Raw genomic sequence first — 24,812 nt, forward strand, 5'->3', positions numbered from 1 at the left:
GCTTTGTAAGCTATCTTTCTCAAAATCCATTAGCTAATTCAAGGAACCTAATTAGAGCTGCCATTTTGATGGAGCATATTGAATGTTCTGTATAAACTAGTAACACCATCAATGTTTATTAAAAATTGCAAGAACCAAAGCTCTCAGCTCGATATAAATATTAATGGACAGATACACAATACTTACTGAAATACAGATAGCGTGTTCACAGAAATACACACAGGTATACTTAGAGTAACAATCCAGTGTGATGTCTTTATTCCCAAAGGCTGAAGTACGGAAGCAAAATCCAGGGACTATTTTACACAAACTGCTGAAAATTGACTGGCTTCCATTTACACTATCCTTATGCACATTAAAGGAAGCAAAGCACACTGAGGATGAGTCGTTTCTTGTGTTTTTCATGAGTAGTGTGCTGACAATTTGGAGCGTATTTAGAGCTTACCTCAAGAATGCTCTCCAGCTGGAACTGTTTTTTAGCCCTCTTAACCTAGCCACTCCAATCACCGTACTTTGTAGACATTTACACGTACTCCACTACTGCACTGTTTAAGGGCTCCCAAAGATTCAAAGGGAATTTACACTGTAGAGCTAAAATGCAAGTTTTGCTGTAGACAGCAACAAAATCAGTAAAAGGAGCCAGACATCTGGAGCAATGCTCTCCTACGTTCTGCTGTGTAAAAGCCCAACTATAATGAAAAAGCAACTCTCAGACAATGATACAAGACACGAAACACTGACCATTCTAAGAATATCTCAGAGATCTAATTAGGTTAGGCTGTACAAGCATATGCCTTTGGCTGCAGAAATGCAAAGTTTTCTGGCTACTTCACAGCTTTGTTTTTAACTCGATACTTCATAAATGAACTACAGAAAACCTCATATGTTACCATTTCAATTTGACGTACGCTTTCGTACGCATCTAACAGTGCCTGGATTCTATTTATATGTACAACTGAATATACGTGCATAGAAAAATCATCGGATTTGCTACAGAAAGACAGCAGATGTTCTTATTAAGCCACTGGCACATGCAAGGTGAAGCATGGAAGCCTTATAAGGAAAACATTTTACGTTCTAACTACAAGCTAAAGAAAAGCAAAGATAACAAATTAAATTATTTCGCATGTATCTTACTATCCGTGAGCTGAAGGCACAGCAAACAAAAGCACTATTCAGCATGCTAGGATGACGCTCACAATACACGGAGCTTCTCACAGAGGGGAGCAGAAGCCATACGCACTCCTTGGAACACCCTAACTCCACTACAGCGATGCAGAGTTCACTTGTTCTGAATACAGACTAGCATGACACATGAAGCATTGAACAGACGTGCAAGAGGAACACTGTTAATTATATTTCTTACACTGTAGTAGTGCAAGGGGGCTAAAAATTTTGTAACGACCTTATCACGGGGACAATCCTGATGGGAAATTCATTTTAGCTCTCTGATAGGGCAGCGTTTCCAACTGATAACTGAGATCTGAGCAGTTTCACAGGAACACGCTCAAAAGTCAAAACAACAGTTACCACTAGCTTCTCTCAGGAATTATAAATGGCAAATTTAGCTTGTGGTTATTGCTCAACAGAAACCCTGCCAGATGCCGAAGCAGTTGATGGATTTTGCAAAGTTCTGCTGCCTTCAGGGCCACCCTGCCTACCCCAGCAGCACCTCCCTCCCCTCCACGGGCACCTCTCCCCCGCACAGCGCAGCATTTTTGCTCACATTTGCGATGGCTGGGGAGTGCACATTCCCTTCAGCTAGCTTTCATCGCAAGCTCCACATCAACAGAATTAAACATTTTACAAGCTGAACTGTATTTCGGAGAAATATTTCTGCACTCAAGGGCCTAAATTAGCAGTGGAACTTTATTACTTTTTATTCTGCAGCCCATGGAAGCTCTCAGACTTCCAGGCATGCGCAGCTTCTCTTGCTTCTTCCTCTTGTGGCTGCAGCTGCACCGCACCTCTCTGAAAGGACTCCCCCTTTTCCACTCAGAGAGGTGGGGGCAGATTTTCAGGTGTTGAAGATGGAAGGTGAAGAACTGTTCCTTTTCAGTATTTGGGTTGAAAAATGTTAAATTAAAACAGAAAAAAGGCAAAGTCATGGAATCTTCAAGCTACACACAATCACCTCCTCGTACATCTCACCTGGAAGAGGAAGAGCAAGCCTGCATCTCTGCATTTGGTTGGGATGTCTCAAACACCCTGAAGCAAGTGTTCTGGTTCAGGCCCATCCCTAGCCCTGCCGAATGATTCCTCTCTCTTTTCCCAAATAAAAAGGAAACACTGTTCTGCACCTTCTGATTTTCTCTGTTTACATTTGCTCATATGGTTTCAAGTGGTGCGTTTAGATAAACAACTTACAAACCCTCACATGTGTTTTGTCTCGCTGCGCTCATTCTCTGTTCTCACCCTGATGTTCCGAAGTTTTCCCTTCGTACCTTTCAGCTGAGGATGCCAGTTTCCTTGGCCCCTTACCAGCTTCTCACATAAGTGCATCCCCGTCCCGTGGGCTGTTCTAGCACCTTCCCCGATGCATCTAGGTCAGCGTCTCGCCTTCCAGCACTCCTTGAGCACCATCTCCCAGAAGCTTTTCACAAAGCAGTCTGCCAGTACCGATCAGGCTGCAGGTGGTTTGGGGCACCCAACAACACTTCTTCCTTTCTGCACTGCTTCAATATATAACACATTAACAGGGTATATATGTTCATGTATTACATGTTAACAGAGCATTAAGCTCACAGGGTCAAGCTCTCACAAGAAAAGACGTCCCTTTACTCTGAGGCACACACTCACTGCCAACCACGCTGCCCTGATCCAGCTCCTCCCTATATACATGTCTTTTATTCTCCCCATCCCCTGGGCTGCTCCAGCTATTCCTGTCCTACCCCTCCATGGCATTTCTTAGGATTTTGCATTCACCTCGGCTTTCCCTTTCCCTCCCCTAAGGTGGATCACAATGGCAAGGGGACACTGATCATACCCAGGTCACCTCGGTGCTCTCTGCTGCGCCGGGAGCCTCCCTGGTCCCTGCAGCCGGGAGAACCTACTGCTGGAAAAGCACGTCTAGGCGCTGGCAGCTCAGGACTAGCGCTTTTGGTGAAGTCAGCAGCCAAGTTTCCATCATGTGTGTGGGAAGTACTCTAAATCTTATAATTTAGTCAAATTGTCAACGTTCAAGGGGTGGCAAAAGGCACAGTCTGGTATAAGACTAGGCTGTGTTCCCTTCCTAAATATAAAGGCCCTGTTCCAGAGGATGGGAAGACTACAGCTTCTTATTGAAAGTATCATATGCTGCTTATTTTTACCTTTTCCACAGACAAACCAACCCCTTGCCTCCTCCCTCCCAGCCCCCCAAAACAGCTGTCATCATGTTCCAGAGAAATTCGGCTTCAGCACACCTCCTACATAGGCATTTTCAACCCAAATGGTTGAAGCCTGGTTATTAGCAGACAGAAACATGTTTTTCCAGTGGAAGTCAGGCCTGCAGCTCCTGCGGCAAGTGGAGCAGTAGGGGGCTGTATGACTGACCCCCAGCCCGCCCCCCAGCACTGCTCGTGCCTGGCACCGAGTCCTGCTTCCCGGTCCCGAAGGCAGCACAAAGCCGGTTTGCTCCCAAGGTGTGAGCGCTCCCAACAACCACCACACCACAGCCACCTCCGAGGCACAGCCTGGTGAGCTCGCAGCACTCCTGCATGTGCTCCAGATTAAGCTGTAGTCAGCTTAATGAGCGGCTTAATTGATGAGTGCTACTTCCTTCACTTGTCCATTAAGATAAGTACAGCACATGGACATTTCAACCCATCAAAGACGAGAAAATGCATTAATTTTGGTTTTCTTAGAGCTGTTAATAAATCTGACACTGTCTGGCAGTTTTCTTCATTTCCTACCATTTGACAGATACTGTGATCGCAAGTTACAGAAGATGTTTTTCCTCTGAAATTATCACTCTGGTAATACAAGACAGAAGGAAACTTTATCAAGATACCAAGAAGCTGGGTATCGTTTTTATTTTTAACTTTCTGTGACTGGTTTGTGAGTATCTCTATCTGATCAAAAAATAAAATCCATCTAGTGCTATTAAAAATATGTAGGCACACATTACAGATGACTGCATTACGGCAAAGAGTCACGCTGTGTGTTTATTAGCAAAAGTTAGTATTCCTCTCGTACAATCAGCCTGGCTCTACTGAGATCTCTCTACTGTAGAACCTCCTGCAACTGTTTTCTGCCTCTTTTTCTCTCTCAAATTGACATTTGTATGGAATCAAGAAAAATCTTCCTTAATAATTTTTCATTACTAATGGATTTTTTTTGGTATGTGTGTTTGGGAGGAGGGAAGGCAAAGGGCAGGAAAAAGCAGCTTTAAGTGCTCTGCAAATGATCCTCCCGAATCTGGGCCTCATAAATCCTATCAAATGTTATATTTCATCAATAGACTGCAAAAGCTTTTTCTCTGCAATGATGAAGCCTGGCTTTAAAATTTATGGTTTCATTTTAGAAATGGACTATAAAAAGAGTCTGACTTAGCTGTCTATCAACCACGGCTGACATTAGCAAGTTAGGTGTGGACTTTCAAAGTGTTATATGTATTTTTTATTTATATAGATGCACGTACATACATACAGAGAAATATGAGGACATATGGGCTTGCGCATGCTAAATACACAGCCTTTTTTGTCTTTAAAAAAACACATTTTCTTCCAACGCATGAGGTATTCAGCAGATTAGATTGCAAAGTGATAAAAGTCTCCAGACCAGAGCTGGCTCAAAGATCTGCAGCAACACCAGCAAATTGCATTTTGCTGCTCAAATGATGGAGGATAAAGTAGTTTATTTTGCTCTCATTTGTGGGGTGGTAAAATGCAATTCAGCAACGATAGAGCAGGTTTCAGGGGGAGGCAGTGGAGCTTTCAGAAGACTTGGGTGAGGGGAATGGCAAAAGGGCAGGAAATAACGAGAAGTTTTAAGGCTGTGGGAGACAATTAGTGAAGGCCCAGGACTGGGGAGGGAGGGGGTGCAGAGCTGCTGCACCTCTTGTGCAGGGGGATGGAGGCAGGTGGGCTGCCCGGCCTCTGTGCAACTCTTTGCCCCTGCTCTCTGCCACAAGCCCCAGAAACAAGCCTGGCTCCTGAGAGCCGCTCCTGCCTGCTCTCCTGCGCTGCTGGGCCAAAGGAGAGAGCTGAGAACATGAAGCCTGTTCCCGTCGCTGAAACTATGGATGGAGCCACGTGGGTGCAAGAGCTGTCCCTCACAAGCATCCTCTGAGCAGTGACAGCAGCAGCTTCCTCAGAGGGGAGGAGGAGACAGTCAGTGCATGCTGCCGCAACACCCGCTCCTCCTCTCCTCTGTCGCCACCAAAACCAGAGGTCTGCAGCCAGCGGCTACTGTGCAGTTCCCTCTATGCCTAAGTAAGCCTCCACGGTAACATTTCTCACGGAAGCATTGCTGTTGTCCCATCTCCTCCTGCCAGAATGCTTGAAAAAATAAACCACACTGAAAGCGGAAAAACAGATAAATGAAGTAAAATAGCTGCAGCTGAGAATGTGAGGCTCCGCTCTGAACGCAGGGGAGCCCATCTCTCCACCCGCTACAGAAGAACCTAGTTTCCGAAGTCAGACAATTAATGATGGATTATGTGAATACAGCAAATCAGATCATGCTGCTGAAGCATTACAAGAACCAAACGGAAGAGCAGTTAATCTAAATCTCATGTGGGATGGTTCCTATTGCACGTTGCCATCCTTGCTGCCGGGCCCAGCTGTAACGTCAGTTTTGGTGGCAACTCATAGAAGCAGCCGGAGGTCCTGTTCCTCATTATGGAACGGGGAGAAATCTCACCCTGGGGAACAAGGCCCAGGCTGACAAGTGAATATTGAAGCAAAGGTCTGGGAGAGGAGGGGGAAGGGACAGTGGTTAATGGTAAATGCTTTCTGAGTCAAGAATGAGGAAACAAAGCTCTTCTTCCACAGCCTCTCTTCTGTAACACAATCAATACAGAAAACAACCCTCGTGGATGCTGAGGACATGGCCTGGGGTCACCCCTGCAATAAGCTCTCAGGGGGCCCTGGCAAAGGTTCCGGGGAGGTGCTGCAGGGCAAGGCAGGGCTGGACTCCTCCTGCAGCTCCTGCTCTCGGTATGCCGGGAGCCTGCAGCTCACCACAGGTATTGGCGGAGTGTGTTAGCAAGGGAGACTCCTTTGTTTGGTGCCATCAACCAGGGGAGCACGCAGGGAAAACACCATCCATCCATATTTTGCAATTCAATTCCTGTGCTGGTTCTGGCACTGTTTCCACTGTCAGTATACAAAACATCGCAGCCACAACTTATGGAAATGAGAGGAGCTGGAGCTGCCTGTATTTTCACCAAAGGATATTTGTAATAATGAAGGGAAATTTTATAGCACCTTGATCTACAGACAACATGTCTCTGTAACTCTACATTTTTTATTGGAAGGGGACACACTAGCAGTATCATATTATCTGAACAGAAGTAACTTACGAAAATGAAGAGACTAAAATAAAATCTTGAAATGTTTCAGATTCATATAGGTTAACTCAATTTATCAATCAAAATCAGGTCACTATTGTTTTAGTGTCATGACAGTGTTTTCAAACACAAACACACACACCCTACAGCAGATCAAGAGTAACTCTAGCAGTGCACTTTCTTCTACAATTTCCCTGTAATGTTTCTCTTTGAAGGTTTCAAAATAATCAAACAACTCAGCTTTCCCTAGAACTCTTGGACTTTTTCAAACCTGAATTAACTCTCCTCTACACAAACCTTCTGCAAAGAAGCTCCTGGCACTGTTCATATTTTTAAAATCTTTTCTTACCATTTCTTAATTTCTTCTCTTTTAAAAATCTTTTCATTTGATTTTTTCTCCCCAAGGTGGATTTTTTTTTTTTCTTTTTGGTAATTCTTTTTGCTTTCCTTGCCTCTTTCTTTTTTGTTTCTTTCCTAAGACTTATCTCCAGCTTTTTTTTTTTTTTTTTTTTTTTTTTTTTGGTATTTTCCTTGAGCTCTTATGAAACCCTGACCTGTTCACAGAAAAAAAAACACAACCACCAACAACAAAAAAACAGAGCTCAAGGGTTAATGTTTTACCCCTTACTCACCATCCTGTATCTGGCTGCAGTCAACAGCAACCAAAATTCATCATCATCAATGGATTTTCACTGACATGCACTGTATTTGCTCACATAATGGCCCCATATATTGCCTTTGAAACGAGGGCGTGACCATTGCTGAGATATATTCCCAGGAGTCAGTAATTGGCATTGCTGCAGGACATATTTGCATAGTGTTTTGAAGGCAGACCTGCAGAAAAACAGGCTTTGAAGTTCTTTTGGATGGTACTGCGCTCTCAGCAGGACACATCAACATTAACCTAAGCACGTTCTCTTTGGATTGGAGCAGGCCATTAGCTGGCTGGTTTGGAGCACGGGGGAAACAGGCACACGTCTGCCTCTAAAAGGTCAGGCAAACACATGAGGGTACAAGACCTTCCCAAAATCTGCAGTGAGCTCCAGGCTAAATGCTGTAGGCTGGAGTGGCCTCGCTCCAGCTTCTGACAGGCATCCTCCTTATCTCTGCATACTTTTCGGATGGCCTCAAATCTGTCAAGACCACCTTTGGGATACTTGCAGACAAAACACCCCTGCAATGCCCCAGTCAGAGACAGGGCTCTCCGTGCAACAGGCCCTGCACAGATGCAAAATAAAAGGAAAGCTCTGTTCCCCCTCAACAGAAATTACGGAAACAGTAAAGGCAGGTGGGGAACACAAGACAATATGGAAACAACACTGGTCAGCAAGATGCCTGGCAGTGGTACTTAGCATTTGAGGAAGGTGGCAGATATATCACAACCATACAGGCTGCAAAGACAATTTTAGTTTTTGAGTTTCACTTCTGTAAGAAGTCACTATAAACAGTATACTAGCATTCTGACTTAAAAGAGCTAACAACTTGACAGAGCTACCATACGAACACACAAAGCAACTTCGGTGCAAGGTAACTGAAAGAAGAGAAGTGTATGCAGAATACCTGTGAGAATGCAGCCTCCAAAGTTGCTATTGCCAGCGAAGGAAAAATATCAGTCCACTTCTCTATCCATAGCTTTATAAGCATGTCACCTGAGCCCAAAAGGGGATCCCAGCTGCTATTCCTGGAGCAAGGAGGGAGCAAGGAGGATATCTTGTATCCAGCCCAGCTCTGTACACCTTTCCCACCTGCAGAGAGGAAAGCAAGGTGGCCTACCAACATTTGGGAGCAGGAGGAGAGATTGCTTTTATCTGCTGTATTTTTCCTGCACTGGCCATTGTTTGCAATCCCCATGGAGGCGCATTATCACTGACATAGCCACAGTGCCCATAAGATTTTTCTTTCCCTCATTTTTCTACATTTAAGCATGCTCTCCATTACTACACAAAATTACCCTTTTTCCCATCTAATTCACTGCTCCCCGTGGGATAGCAATTAAAATTGATTCATGAATATAATACATTTGCCAGGGAAAGCAGAACAGAGAAAGCCACTCGCCATCACGTCCCTCGCCACGAGAGGCTTTGAGGCCTACCCCGAGCAAGGCCCCCTCAGATCTGCGGGCACGCAGCTTAGAAACCAGAATGTAGTTTCCAACCTGTATCTCACTTCAGTACAGAAGATATGGTCCTTAAAACAGGCACTGGGCTTTGACCAGCTGTATTTGTGCTCTAGCTTTTAGTTTGTGTTTCTGTAGATCCCGCTTTGCAACAGGAAGCTTCTCTCTTCAGTCCCTCCAGTCTGACTCCTCAGCATCCCCCACTGCAGGACAGAAAGCACCTGCAGGACTTGGGCCGATAGAGAAAATGCAAGGCCCTCAGTCTCTGTATTTCACTCCCAAGTATATGTCTGGATTTGGCAAAGTCATGCCTATCAGACAGATCATCAGATAGTCTATCTATGTTGTGGTTGCAGGATTAGGTGGGAAGAGCACTCTGGCAACTTGTGCTTTACCACAACGAAAAGAGTGGTGCAAGCTTTTCAGTCCTGCTCTGGAGACAGCAAAAAAGGACAACTCATCACACTAACCAAATTCTTTCCCCTTAATCCTGGTGCAGGACCAGTCTACTTTGTGACCCTGAGAGATAAATAAAGTCTTAAATTACTGCTATTTAACTGCATATTCCAATAATATAAACCTCTCAGAATACAACTGAGGCCAGGAGGCAAATTTCTTTTGAGAAAATCCATCATGGTTCAGGACAAACAATGTTGTAAGAACAGAAAGAACAATAATATTATTCTTCTACCTCTAAGCTGTTGTCATCTACGATGGCATAGCTGGGTTTTCCAGCCAACCCCATCAGAGGGCCACACTGGCCACCAGCAGAAGAGCAGTCTGGAAAACAGCGCACTACAGCCCTGCCTCAGCATGCTGGCTGCAATGCACTCTGAGGCAGCAGCTCTGTACTCAGTCAGAGAGATTCCCACTGCACGTGCTGAAGAATTTCTGAAATTTGTGAAGAGATTAGAGCCAAACTTCTGGTCCCACAGAGGTCAGGGAAAATAACAGAACAATGGTTAGTAGCTTTTAAATGTTAATCATGACTATTCACACTAAAACCTCACTATACTAAAAACACAACCCCTCCCAACACCGGCTCATAGTACGAAAATTTTCTTAAAAATAGCCTAAAAGGATTTTCTCCTAAGGTGTAGGTAAATTCAGCTGCAGAGGATTCTAGCACCTAGATACAATTTTCTGTTTCATGGAGGCTGTGCAACCATTCCTCCTCTTACATACAACTGTGCATATCAGTGTGTTAGTGATGCTTTTGCAAAGAGGGTTTGACAACAATAGAGAGTCCCCAGCCTGCTAAATAAGAAGTGACAACTCCATTTGAAAGCTGTCTCTGGATGTGTTTTATGTGCAGAAATTATCTGTGACAGTTCAGATCAAAATAGAGTTTTCATTTCATGTGGGAGGTAAATGGACGATAGAATAGGTTACTTTAAATGCTGTAGTCTAGTCCAATTAATGTTTCAGACTTTTTTTTGTATGGATTTCTTCTGTATTCTATGCTCTAAACTTTGGGGTAAAAAAAATGTAAAACTCATTTTGTCAATAGCATGATGCAAAAACCAGGCTAAAAAGTAATAAAAGTGGTTAACAAAAACAGTCATGCAGAAGTATGGCAAAAAAGCTCAAGTTACAGTAATCTGGCTGTGAAACTAATAAGTATAAAACAGAAAAGAAAACATCACTTCATCATTCTTTCAGGTAGAACTAGGCATGGGAATCAGTTCTGATTTTCCACCTCAATCAAGTGAAATGTTGCCACTTTGATGGAAAGAGGACTTGCACATCAGTCTTCTTTCTGAACAGCAGATTCAAATCCACATGCTATCTTTTTCTTTTCAGATTGTGAAACATAAATTTACAATTTTTAGCTTATGTAACAGTGACAATGACACAATTTGTACTTAAGAAAAATGTCAAATAAAAAATAATACTTTGGCCTCTAAGACAAGGTTGCAGATTTTCATGTTTTCCAGAACATCATACCTGCTGATTTTTTCAAAGATATGCCCCATTAAGTACCAGGCATGGTATCTTATTGGAAATAAGAAAGAATATGATAGAAAAGCATTAATGATTTCATTTGTTCTTGTATCCCTTTTATGCATTGTGGCAACTGCTGCTATCCTATCATATACAGTGACTACCACGTGTTACTTCCAACAGCTATAGCAATGAAGCGTGTGCCACCAAATTTATGTAGGTATGTATGTAAATGCAGAAGCAGTTACATTTCTTCCCAGTAAGCACAAATTCACATTTGTTACCTATAAACCGATCAGTTGTCTCCTGACAACTGATAAAAGAGACACGTTTTACTAGTGGAGTGGTTGGGATCCTCTGCTGTTACTTGAGCACAACCACAGTTCTGGTGTAAAAGTGGAAGGGAACTGTGCTGACTCAGTGCCCAGAGCCTCCTAGACATCTTTCAAAGTTGATGGGGAAAACAGTAGTTCATACAGTGCTTTTTCAGATGTAAGCAGTAAGTATTGCTAGCAGAAAAGCTACAGACCTACGAGAGTGATTTCTTCCTAAACAAGGGCCCACAAACCTTACATAATCTCTTCTATGTCACACACTAAACAATGCATATTTCGAAACTTTTCTGCGAAACAGCATTTTTCTTGGCATGATTTTCAATTTCCACCCACTTGCAAGAGCAGGTGTCTAAATGTATCATCTCTTAACTCCAGAAATAAAGAAAACACTTAGAAAGCGTATTAAAATCATTTTCCTAAATTCAGGGGACAGTAATTTGAGGTTTTTGCTTACAGAAAAGCAGACCTCTGCTACAAATGCACTGCACTACTAAAAACATGAACTGAGACAAAGCATTCAGAAAATATTAGACCTCAGTATTTTTACTGGCCAAAACCTGAATACTGGCAATCTTATTCCTCAGAGGCAGGTTTTAATACAAAAGGGAAATTAACATGTATCTATGCACTGCGGTCTTTAAAAGAAAAACACCAGAACAATGAAGCTGCTCAGCCATTTGATGTATTTGCCATAGCTAATAGTAATGAGATAGTGGGCAGAATGCAGATAAAAGGCTAAAAGGTATGAAGGAATACTGTTAATCATTTCTGAAGCCACACAGACATGTAAGAAATACCAGTATTTAGGCTAATGAGTTTAAATTTGGGGAGGAATACTTGAGCACTTATCATATTTAGATTGATAATCTATTTGCAGAAACGCTCAAAGACAGAGAGTTAGACTTCTGCCTGTTCGGTTCTGGAGCCAGGACATGTCACTAAGTGCAAGAGACTTTTCAAGCTCTGTAGCAAAGAGGTCAAAGTATCAACACTGATGCAGACAGTGGTATTTACAGAGAAAAGAAGGAAAAGATCAATCCCTTCCCCCCAGTCCCCTTTACATCAGCCACTGTTTTAACATTGCCATTGTACACAGCTGCACCATATAACTGCCTCCTGCTTTTTTTTTTTTTTTTTCAAATGAGGGACAGCAGAAAATGTCAAAGGAAGAAAATAGCACCTTATTCAGGTGAAGGATGGACTGCAGACTGTTTGCTTGTAATCTGTGTACTAACAATCCATAACGATTAGGAACAGGTTTATTGCTACTTTGCTGCTGCTCCCTAATGCTCCTCCGCCAGCTCACACCTCGCTGTCTTGCTAGAAGTGCCTGCTGACCTGCAAAGCAGGGACGAGCTGCAGAAGGCCTCCTCTATCATTACCTGAGAGCAGCGCTGAAGCAATCCAGGTCCCCTGGTTACCAGTGCACTTAGGGCAAGCAAGTGCTCAATTAAAGCAGTCTTTCAGCCAATTTAGCATTATGTCAACTCTGACACAGAAGATAGTTGCACCCTCCTTCCCCCCGACAGAACACGCTTTAACCTGTTTGCATCCCTCTGAAGGTGCATTTGCTTACTTTTCTACTGCTAGACCATGCACAGCACTTCCACTGGAACCATGTCCCGTGCTTGAACTTACAGGCTGGTCTCACAGTAATTGTTTTCCATGCATTTTATGTAAATACCATAATGATCGTTTGCAGTTGATTCCCATTTACAAGGTAATAACCATAACCAGGACTAAGTAGACATCAAAGCCTAAGGGCAGAAGTGTTTACAACAGATAAACTCCAGAGCTGAAGGATGTATTCTAGTTAATAGTGGTTTCAGAAGAAATGCCCCTAAGATACTATTAGGCAGAAAAAAAAATATTTAAGATTAAAATTTTAAGTGAGTGAAGAAATTAAACCACAAATATAGGTCATCAGAGACTGAACGATAAGATGTTGTTTGAAATGTTAGAACACTATCTGACACTTGCTTCTTTCTCCTCACGACTGCCAAATCACTGGAGGGAAGGGGCTAGCACAGCACAGATTCAGAGGAGTGCGACATGGATGCAATGTCACACTGACCGACTGCCACTGAAGGAACTGGAACAAGAAGGGGGGAAAACAAATTAAGAGGACATTTATTGCTTTATAGGTATGTTCAAGCTATTTGATTTTTAGCACTTTCTAACAGTATTTCATACTCTTTCATCATCATCTTTGTTATAAGTGTTTTTTTTCTTTTTCTCTCCTTCAGCTTGATTTGATAAAATAAATAAATAAATAAATGAAGGCAGCTACCTATTTTGCAGGCAACTGAAGAGTATAAAATCTTTCATGCAATTGCTCTCCACTGCTTTTTAAAAAATGGCCTCCAGGCATCAAGGACAAGGTAGTGATAAAAAAGATAACCGGTGTGGTTATCTGAAGCAACATCATTTTCTCATGTTCCTTTGTCCTAATGAAAGACCTCACTTTCCTTCAGATGCAGACCACAATCTAGTTGAAGACAAGTTACTTGTTTCATTTTCTGTAACAGTCTAACACCACTCTCCACAAAATAGTCACAATTCTCTTAGACCATCCCAGAATCAATACAGATACCTTGATCAATGTCAACAAATGATCTGTAGCTGCATGGCCTGCCAGAGAGACTGTTCCTCAGCCACTGTACGCGTGAACTCCATATGGTGCCAGCGCTCCTTTCAGGGATGTAAGGACAGTCAGTCAGTCACAGAGGTGCAGAGTATGTACCAACCTAACTACATCAGAAGGCTTGAGCTGACAAACAAACAATTTCTTGGCTTGCTCTGACCCCTCGAGTTGCTGTCTCTACCACTGGACTTGTTTGTGATCACGTATTGAAAAATAGGATGTTTTAGAGATTGTCATCGACTGCATGCTCTGCACAGCTGTCAGACAGTAATCACAATTATTCTCTTTTTATTCTGCATCCTGTTGCCTATTAAGCCATTTCCATCACATCTCTTCAGTTCTCCCAATATTTTTGCTAGCACAATATTGAGTGATTTTCAGCTTTTCAAACAACATCAATTCTTAGTTTTCTGCTGACCAAAAGGCAGTTCATGCTTCTGTCTGTACTTGCTGCCAGCAACGCTGCTTACTAAGTCCTTGGGTAACCTTTCACCAGTAGCATCTTGACACAAGCAAGGAGCAAGGTCCTGGACTCTGTTAGGAGCAGCTGGCTTATTCTGCTATTAGATCCTCAAACCTCCCACAAGTAGGTTCCCATTGACTCATTCTGAGGTCAGATCCACAGCCCTGTTACATCTTTTATAACTTGAGAGCTAAGTCACTTCACTGAAACAAAAGAATTAAGATTAGCAGAAAAATCTTAAAGATCTGCCAGTGTAAACTCTAACTAAACTGGGACTGCAGGAAAATCAGAGTATAAATATTCTACTCAGAAAACATTAAGAATTCCCTACAATTTTTATGGGTGCCTACAGATCACTACACTTTCCATTGTAAGGCTTCCCTTACAGAGTTGAGCTGTGTGAACACCATACAGGTTTAAGCACTATGCCTGGACATGAGCAGTCATGCTGCTGGAAAGCCCCCAAATTACTGCACTGTTCCTGCTGGCTATTTAACCTGGCAATGCTGGTGGGTCTGTGATGTCCCCTGTGGACATCATCCCCTATTATTGACTGCTTACTTTTAGAAAATATGAGAACTTGTGGGATGTCACCTGAAGACTCTCAGTATTCTTCCACCTCCAAGGAAAGACACGATATGCACAGACTAAATCCCATACCCTCATCTACTGATCAGTTTTACTAGGCAAAGACTATCGCTGCAGTGAAAGAACCTTTTTCTTTCACTTTGCACATTTCTTTCTACATTTGAGTAGGAGCTCAAAAAATACCATGGAAAAGGATTTTTTTTTTTTTTTTTTTTTTTTTTTTTGAAACTCACAGTTCTGGACAGAATGCAAGTTCCCTGAGGTTAGCAATGTAAATTCACCTCACATCGGGCTACACAGCAAAGCTTGCACAAGGCTAAGTCATCAGGGCTTTCTCTGGAAATTCTTACTTATCCAGAAGCTAGAAGATGGTAAGCCAAAACAACTATGTCAGGAAGCTAGGGGAAAACCAGCAGAGAGTTAACAAAAGGAGTTGGGAACCGGGCTGAGAAGGGGAAAACATAAGAAAAACAGTTTCTTGGATCACAACGTGTTGGAAGAACAAGCCTCCGAATAGTGAGCAACATACAGACCTTCTGCTTGTTGTTTCTCTTCAGTCAGGGAAATGGGACTACGTTAACATTCATCATTTAACCCGAGTTGCAGTACAGAATAAACCTGACTGAAAACATACTTTTTTTTTTTTTTTTCTTCCCTTAGCTGAAGCAACTCTGCAAGGCTAATGATGGGTCTGAGGAGACTCATTCTGACAGAAAACAACCTGGAGCAATGAAAAGCTGGGCACTTTGAAAACCCCGAAGCGTATGAAGTAGAACAGGCTATTTGGAGAGTAGTGGGAAAATAGAACCACATCACATTTAACCATGTCCCTTAAACTTTAATTAAAATAAGATTTAGCAATTTTATTTAGGATTACCGAAATCCCAGAGGATTTTGCATTTCACTGCCTATACTGCTACCAGACAACTATTAATTAGGAGGAAAACAGAGCACACAATGTTACATCCATCTATCTATACAGTATATCCAGTAAGGTAGGTTTCCTTGTTCAAGAAAAATATCCTAGTTACACTTCTTGCCTGCTAAATGGAAATACCACATGCCATTAAGGTTTGCACTTTAAGTATGCAAGTGACTGGCCTATAAACAAGATTTTAACAGCTTCTCTTTTGAACAACTCTGACTGTTTAATTAATCTTCAGCCATTAACCATTCATTTAAAATGCCACTTACAAAATCTTAATTTTGCACATTATCAGCTGGTTCGCAAATAGCTATCTACGAGCAGAAGTGTAATGATCTTCCTCACTGTTCCTTGGAGCTTACCAACCTTATAGTCAATTCTGGCTTCTTCATTAACAAGACACATATTAGCATTTAAAATTAAATGGCATTTTGTTGAAAAAAAAAAAAAGGGGGGCACAGAGAGAAGTTAATACGTACACACATTATTCTACTGCTGATTAAAGAAGCAAGTATGAGCTTTTGGTCAAACAACATCCTGCATGAGGCAGAATTTAGCATCTCTTGCTCACAGTAGGAAATACGCTATGGCAGCAACACATGCAAGGCCATATGATTTCATTCCAGCTGTATGGACGATCTCATTTTGTCTTTATTTGTACATTTAAGAGGCTGACAACACCATCTGCATTTCACTCTGTATCCTCTGGTATGGTCTCATCTTCCAGTAACAGACCTGCTCTTTCTCCAGGGATCTATCTTTTGCATTTGCATCCAACAACAGAAACAACAGAAAGAATGGGACATTACCAACAAATAGGCAGAATTAATGTAAAATAATTCCATGCAATAATATATCACATAAGAAAAGACAGGGCTGGAGGGGAAAAAAACCTGAATGCATATGAATGCTTAACACAGCTGCCAAAGCTCAGGCTCACCAGCATCTGCAGCAGGAGTCACAAGGGAGTTGTGGGAGTGCAGTATATAAAATTTTACACATCTGTCAATAAGTGAGGTGATCCAAATGCAAACCCTAGCAGGCAGGATGCATGTAGGCAGATTTGTGACTATTCCTGACAGAATTTATTTCTGCTGAAGAATGCATGGCCTCAAACAACCATGCACACATTACACGGCAGTAGCAGCTCTGCTCTGGTTCAAGTTTGACAATGTCCTTCTGTTTAGATGTGCTCTAAAATGCTCAGGGTCACCTGATTTCTGTGAAATCTGGGGTGTCCATAAGAGGTGAACAACAGGGCTGAGGTCCCAACAGCAGAAGGATCTGGGTGAGGGATCTTTCCTGGGAAAAAGCGCTTTGAACTTTACCTGGACTGTCGTTTTTCTTGAGTGCTATCAGTACATTCAGAGCCTCATCCCATTTCTGTTCCTCTACAACACAGAGCCTCATTCCACTTCTATCTTGCCTCTACAACATCCACCTTAAAGAGTAACCTTTCCTAAGTAAAAGACCCCCCACCCCTCTAGCAGTGAATTGCTTTTTCCATTCAGTGATAGAACGTGCTGTAGATGGACATTAGGCAATGACCATGGTGCCCTGTACTGACAAAAAAACCCTTCAGTGTCAGGCTGAGGGCCAAGTGATGTACCTGGACAACCCAAACTTACACTTTTGGAACAAAGCCTTTTCTGTACAGCTCTGGATTCCTAAGGCCTTGCTTACTTTGAACAGGGCCAGAGCTACCTATACACCTGCCCAAAAGATGAGCATTTAGCCTGCTTTTTAGAACAAAAATTCTCCATTTGTTGTATTTCAAAACTGTGGATCCTTTTCACTTTCCTCTCAAGTTTACACACAGCTTATGATTACCATTTAGTTTCTCAGGATCCACACACCACTATTTGTCTTTGATCCTCTCCAGGGCAGGGGACAGACTGCTCAGTGTGTCTTGCCTCTCCCCCATGCCTCCGACCGGTTCTGAGGGTGGCATGTGAGGGGCACAGGTTGGGCTGTGCAGAGGGATAGTTTTCCTCATTTACAATTTTGCATTTTGCTAGAAGAGTGGAAGAAATTTTCCATGAGGAAATTTTAATTCTGAAATAAGGAAGATCATTTTTTTTTGATTAATTAATTAACACTGTACAATCTTCCATATGGAGATAAGATCTTCCACATAATATCTTCTACAGTGGGACCCAACATAGCATCTCCAAAAAACGAGAGCTGGAACAGACTAGGGCTTTGGACTCTACTCCTATGCAATAAAACAGTGATTTCTTTCTTTCTTTTCTTTTTCTTTTTTTTTTTTTTTCTTAAATCTGCAACAAGATACAGCTCTGAATGTATTCTTGCTAAACAAAGGAAAACTGTATTCGTTTTTGTCAGACCAGCACTTTGAAATTCCCCAAGATAAGACACATAAATAAATGAAGAATTATACTTGGCAAAGAGTTTGGCATCAGACTTTAAATGTTTCATAGTTCTGGGCTGAGCAAATAAGTTGAGCATGTCTCTAGAACCTTTCAGGAGATGTGCTCAGAGTGTTTGGATAAACTTGACAGCACCATGTTTGAGGGAGGAAAAAAGAGGAAATTGCTTATTCAAAACGTGAGAAAGGGTTACAACATGTGACATGCCTGACATTTAAGTGATAAAAGTGTTTTACATATGCTCTTTTGGCTTTGGTCTGACACCTAGGCTCTGCCATGGTGCAACTTAGCACTGTCATGGTACAGCCTTGATAACTAAACTCAGAAATGTGACTTACCACTCGTTTCGGGAACATATGGGCCACAGACCGCAAAGCCTCTGCTGCAGGCTGAGGAAACGTACAACGTCTCCAGCAGAGATCCACAAGTTCCCCAGCTGCACAAGGTGCCTGTGCAGGCTGCGCCATCCTCTAGGATGGCATTTGCATTACAGAAAATTGTGTCTAATTACAAATAAACAGAAAAATGCTTGATTTACAATGAAATGTGTGATTTTGCTAGCTTTTTTTTAACCGTCTTTAACTTAACATTCACAGAATACACTGATCATGCTAATGATTTCGCTATATTCATTAATAAGGACAATTTACATTTATATAGCACCTCTCTTAGTTAAGAATCCCGAAGCTTTCAGTAAAATATACACAAAAAAATTAAATCTATTTCACTGAATATAGTAATCGTTGGAATAAAATCCAACGATTGTGAAGCAGTGCAGAAGAACGTTACACAACAGTTGAAAATAAGACAAAGCAAACCCCACAAAATAAACCAACGCAAAAAAATCCCTGAGATGCCAGATGCAATTGTAGGTAAAGGAATGTTAGTATGCAAAGAGCAGTGTGAACCAGGTCTGCGTGTGCCCTACGCAGCAGTGCTTGGAGGCAGCAGACATACTTCAGAATGATTAAAGGAACATTCTTCATACACTTGCAGGCTTTTGTTTTCTGCAATAGTGGGATCTCTGTGGGAGATTCTCAGTTTAAACTGGGAATCTACTGAGAAGAATAAACTGGGGACACTCAATGGACTCGTGATGAGAAAAGGGAAGGTGGGTAAGTATGTGAGTGGTGATTGGCACATATCTGACCACAAAGCTTCTTTCTTTACAAATGGCCTCTAATTCTACAAGCCATTTATTATGCTAATTCATTCTTCTGCAAAAATAAAATAAAAGTGAACTTACCATTTCAAATAATGAGTTTTAATTCTCTATCATAATGACACATAACGAATTTCCAGACCAAAATGCAATAAAGTATTCTCTCTGTGTTCAAATCCCCCTTCTACCCCAAGCTGCATTTACTCTAGTCACTGATCAAATCTCCACACACCACATTACAAGTGGAGAGTCAGAGGCAGGAGAAAAAGCCATCCATCTAAAGTAAAATTAATAGCAAAACTTTGAGAGAGCATGCATGCGTTAGCAGGACCAAAACATGAGCTATTACATGACAAATGCATTGATAAATGTTCCACCCTGCAAATGCAAAATAACTTTGGTTTGGTTAATAAGCATCCATTATAACCCTTTCCCATCATTCTGAGGCAGACTAGGCAGTTTTCATACTTGACCCTTGAAAGCAGATTTGTTTTTGTAATTAACATGTTACCCAGAGATTTTTCTTTCCACATCTCTTTTCTCCTTTCAATACTCTCCCTCTAGCACAGAAAGATTTCCTTGCGTGTAGTTGCCACTACATTCAACAACTGCTGGCTGAGACCTCACAACACACTGCATAAATTCACATCAAATTATTCAGGTTTGGCACATTTCTGCTGGTGAGTAACAACAACCTTTTTGTCTCTGAGACAAAGGAAATAAAGATTTAAAAAAAGAACAAAGGCAGCCTAATAAGAATCCCATATTTCCTATTTTTTCCTAATCTGGCTAAACACTATCTACAAGCCTCAGAAATTCAACAAAGCAAAGTTGTTGTGGACTGTTTGTCTTTCAGTACAGAACCAAAACAGATGGAACAGCCTCTCAGCATGACTTCTGATCACAGGTCAGACATTAGGTAACTTTTTTTTTTTTTCTTGTTTAGTTTTTCACTGAATTATCATGGCAGGACATGCAATTACAGATAAATACACTGTAAAACCCAGGACCCCAACACTGTATCCAGACTTGGTTGGGATTGCGATCATGTCCACATACCAAGTCAAGAGTTCATTCAGTGTAGTTACAGCCACAACATAAGCAATCAAACAAAAGAGGCCAGAGGGAGAGACTAGGGCATTTCTTCATGGCTGCATGGAAAAACAATGTTTAAACCACACTTCAAAACTGATGACATGTTTAAAATGTTAAGCTATAAAGTCTCTGTTAAAACTGATATTATGAAGCAACCTTTATGACAACGTCTTACTCCCATGCTGAGTTACATCTGTATATACTTATTTTTGAAAAATCCGTGAATCTGAATTTGGACTCCCTCCTGATGGTAATTCTCAGCTCTGGGTTTCCGAGCTAGCGTGAACTTGGTTTCAGATCCCTTCACTATATACAGATGTTCATGCGACTTCAGTAACAATCACCTCAAGCCTTTTCTAGGAAAGCAAAACACTTTAGATGGCAAAAAGCTTCAATCACTGCTTCTAATTTCACCCACTTCACCCTTATGCAGTAGGGGAAGAGTTAACAATACAGAAGAAGAGAATTAGCAATGCCATTATGTTTGGAAAGATCTCTCCCATACTGTATTTAGGTGAAAAAGAGAGATACTCGGCCAATTCCTTGCTAGGCACTTAGATTTATGTCAGAAGTATTTTATTACTATTTATAACAAGGACTCAGTACACATTTTTAAGGCACTGTGATGCCACAAACTGAAAACACTCCTGTATCTGTGCTCGTGTATTTCTCCAAAATTAACAAGTGTGGTATCACACAGAAGAGACTGAGGCTACAGGGAGACACTACCCATACGTGGGCATGAACTCAAAGCATAAACAATTCCTCAAGTCCCCAATGTCTTTCTCTGTCAGATCTTCTTTTCACATGCACCTCTCTATAATGCCTACACACTCAGATAATGGTTTGAAAAACCCAGCATCAATACATTAACACTGTGATACTAATGAAGACTTATGTTCCTTTAGCCCCAAATTCCAGAAGCATCCAGTTTTAAAACCATCATAATGGTGGGTAATCATCACCTCAACAGAATTTGTTTTCTTTTTAACCCAGGGAAAAACTTGACCATCTTTCTTTGGTGCTATCAACCTGGAACCTTGACAGTAAGGATTAAAAATTGCTCTTTCCTTCCCACTTGGTTATTGGAAAGGCTGTGAAAGGCAATCAGTCTTGTGAAGCCACACTTCACAGTCTGCATAAAAATGCCATGATTCCCAGTCCTCTCCCCAGCCTAATTGAAAGTGCATAATATCACACAGCTGGGAAAAACTAAACTATAAAAATATGCAATATATCATGTTATCATACAAAACCTGTTACTAATAGGCATTTGATGATCAGCAAGATCGAAAGGGATCTGAAACCAGAGATTATTTTTGCTGCAGTTTAAGAACTTTTCCCGAGTGAAAAAGGGAAAAGCACTCTCTCAGCAGGGGAGAAATTGGACTGAAGTCAGTTCATTCATTCTGTTTGTGAAATATGGACTTTTCTTTAATGATTTCTGTTTGACTGCTGTCTTGCTCAGATGCTTTAGGGGCATTGCTAGAGCAAATTACAGTTTTAAGAGGAAATCCATGGCTTTCTAAGTCAGTAAATACAGGTGCCTGGGGCATCTGAACAGCCTCCCTGCCCAGCCCCAATCTCCCCTCTGCCAAGCTATTATTGTTTCTAATGCCAGGTGGCAATGTTACCTGTCACCAGGAGTCTGTGGGTAGTGCTGCTTGTTTATTTTTGCATACAATCCTTCCAAGTGCTCCCTCTCCATTGGTGCTGAAGCAGAATCACGTGGATACACAAAGGTTTCTGCTACTGCTGGTGATGATGGCCTGTAAATGCTCGCTGCTGGATACGCCTCTCGGAAGTGATTCACTCTAGCATAATTTGGATCCACCTCATCATCATCAATGTCAGGTCCTCCAGGACTAGTGGAATAATCAAGCAGGCCTCTCAGTTGCTTTTGCCGTAACTCCTGATGCTTTGCACCAATCCTAACAATGAAAAACAAAGAACAAATATGCAGTTGGATCTGCTTCAACAGCAACGACAGACACTGATTCATCATGTAAATTTGGAGCACCAGCTCCAAATCCAACTGTTTAGATCTTCCACTACGCAGTGAACTGGTGCCAGATGAAACAAAATGGTGCACACATTTGTCTCTGGAAATCACCTTTGTAACCAAGGTGGTCATCGTTCTGGTGAAAAAAACACAATGCTGAATATAGTGGCTTTTTAGAGGTGTATATGCATATCTGTGCATACATATGGTTTTAATTCTACAGCTGCTCTCCACTTTGTGGTTAATATACCTCACCCAGTCCTGAAACATTTAATCTAAAGTAGCCAATAAAATGATTACTGTCCCTTGTACAGTTGACCCACACAGATTCTTATAAATAAGCTAACTTTTGAAAAGTGGATTAAATGTGAACATTGATTTAAGACAACTCTGCCATCTCTCCATTAAAGGACCACAGTTCATTTGCTGAAGATTTAATTTTTTTAATTTTATTTTGGCTGAATAGATGGGGAAATCACGCCTCACTATATACAGGATAGGGAAAAAGTAAAACAGCAAAGAAATTAATAGAAACCTGACAGAGATGAATTGGTGCATATAAGTGAATTAAAGACTATTACTGGCAGTACTCCACTGTGATAAAGCCTTAAGTGGTATTACAAAATGCTGCTGCTAATCAGGGCCATTGTGTAATCTCTTTGGAATAGTAAAACATATTCAGGTAAATTTCAAACTCAGCTGATATTCAATGATTCAACATTCATGCTGAAGGAAAAAAAAACCAACAACCTATAGCAAAGCACATGCAACTTCTACTAACTGCTCAGCTACTCTTCAACACAGCATAATTAAATGCCGTGAGATGGATCAAGCAGAATGCTGATCACAGTATGCAGTAAATAGCATTTAGAGAAAATAATGAAGCATGGATGAAAAAATGAAGAATGGAAGACAGATACAGAAATGCAGTGATTGACAGAAGAAGCCAACATTCATTGTTTACTGTATCTGAAGTACAGCATCAGCACAGAAGGAATAGTATAATTTGTACCAAAGAAGAGTAAGTACAAAGGGTGTAAGCAGACCTGGTTCCCTCAGTTAAGCCTCAAGACTCTGCAGAGTGAAAAATGAAGATGTTTTCAAGAGTTTTGAATGGACATGGAGAAAACAGTTCCTTGAAAGAAGAGAAGAGCCCATCAGGAGCTTGGTGCTGATGATCCAGTCTGGCAGACAGCTGCTATTAAGTGGAGAATGAGATTCATGCCACTTATTTTGTTCCATTAGAATTGTATCATCAAAATAAATGTTTATTACTTTTCAAATGATTTATAGCTTCACAAATAATTCTAATGAGAACAACATGCTTTTCTCCACATACGTCTGAGTACATTAATGTGCACCATGCAGGCTTTTCAGTTAGACCTCTCCCTTATTCATGTGAGGATGTATCTAGTGAGGGTGCCAAATAAAAGGGCAAGTTTTAAATGCTTAAAATGTAGGCATACTTTACAGTGGGATGAGCCTGCATATGATATGATACAAGGCCGTTGACAGAGGAGATGTCTGTTCTCCACTCCATGTTTCCTCAGTGGAGCACATCACCTTTTTTCTCTCGAAATACTTTCTTATAAAGACTAAGAGGAGAGAGAGTAATATTTTCCTAATACACCATTTCTGCTTTTCTTCAAGTTCTTGATTCCAGCCCAGTTAGTTCATTTTCTTTTATTTTTCTTATTTTTTCATTAAAAGGTCTCACAAAGCCTAAATGTAATCTACTGCATTATTCTTAGAGATTAAAGGTCAATTAGAAGAAATAAACTCTAATCCAAGTGTATCCTTGACACCTCTCAAGTTTCTACACTTAGGCTTCCTAAGAATTCCTCCTTTTTTCTTCCTGGAGTTTCTCTACTCTGTACAATCTCCTCCTCCTTCCATACCCTTCACCCTACTTCTCTTTCACTTCATGTTTCAATGCCACACGTACTCCCTGTTGTGCATTTGAATGATGGTTCAGGTCATGACAGGTGCTAGCACCAAGTACAAACTCACACAGGCTATGCCAGTATCTTGAAGTTGTAGCAGATTCTGCACAACGCTTGCTTTATCCGCAAGGGAAATTTTTCAGGAGAATCTTATGGAGGGCACAGCCCGGCATCAATGTGTGATAAATTCAGTTATTAAGGTGTATCTTCTCCCATTTTACTCCCAATTGCTCTGGCTCATCTGGCTGAGGACTTCTTGAGATGGTGAGAATTTAATGGAATTCACAGAATGATGGGATGTGCAGCTTATTCTTGGTAAAACTAATAGTGACAGTGGTATAGACCTTGGTAACGGTCATGCTTTTCTTCATAAAACAATGGACAACAGTATGGGGAGAAAAGTCATCATGGAGGAGCTATATATGACAACAAGCTAAAAAGTAGTGGTCATCATTCATTTCCATCTAAACCACAAACCATCGCTAGCAAATTAGTAATAATTAAAGAGCATCTGAAAGCATGCAGAAGCCTTTATCCTCCAAGGACTTGTGAATAAAGATAAAAGAGAGATTATACAGCAGAGTTTTGTGGAGAAAACCAGTCTGCCCATGTGCAAAAAAAACCACATTCATCATTCACATAAAGGAATCTGTGGCAAAGTTATCACCTGGGACATTTGTGCAAAAAACAAATTTTCCAGGTAGCCCTTCAC

At 41.3% G+C, this 24,812-nt stretch overlaps 1 protein-coding gene across 1 annotated transcript in view; it reads right to left on the minus strand.

Annotated features, from left to right (window-relative positions):
• LOC116490624 (partitioning defective 3 homolog B-like) overlaps positions 1-24,812 on the minus strand; it is a 100,926-nt gene that overhangs the window by 55,804 nt on the left and 20,310 nt on the right. The window contains exon 3 of the mRNA XM_032190003.1: positions 21,790-22,086. Coding sequence (XP_032045894.1) covers positions 21,790-22,086 — 297 coding nt within the window. The remainder of the gene's footprint in view (positions 1-21,789; positions 22,087-24,812) is intronic.

This window comes from Aythya fuligula, chromosome 6, assembly GCF_009819795.1.
Source record: "Aythya fuligula isolate bAytFul2 chromosome 6, bAytFul2.pri, whole genome shotgun sequence".
Taxonomy (NCBI): domain Eukaryota; kingdom Metazoa; phylum Chordata; class Aves; order Anseriformes; family Anatidae; genus Aythya; species Aythya fuligula.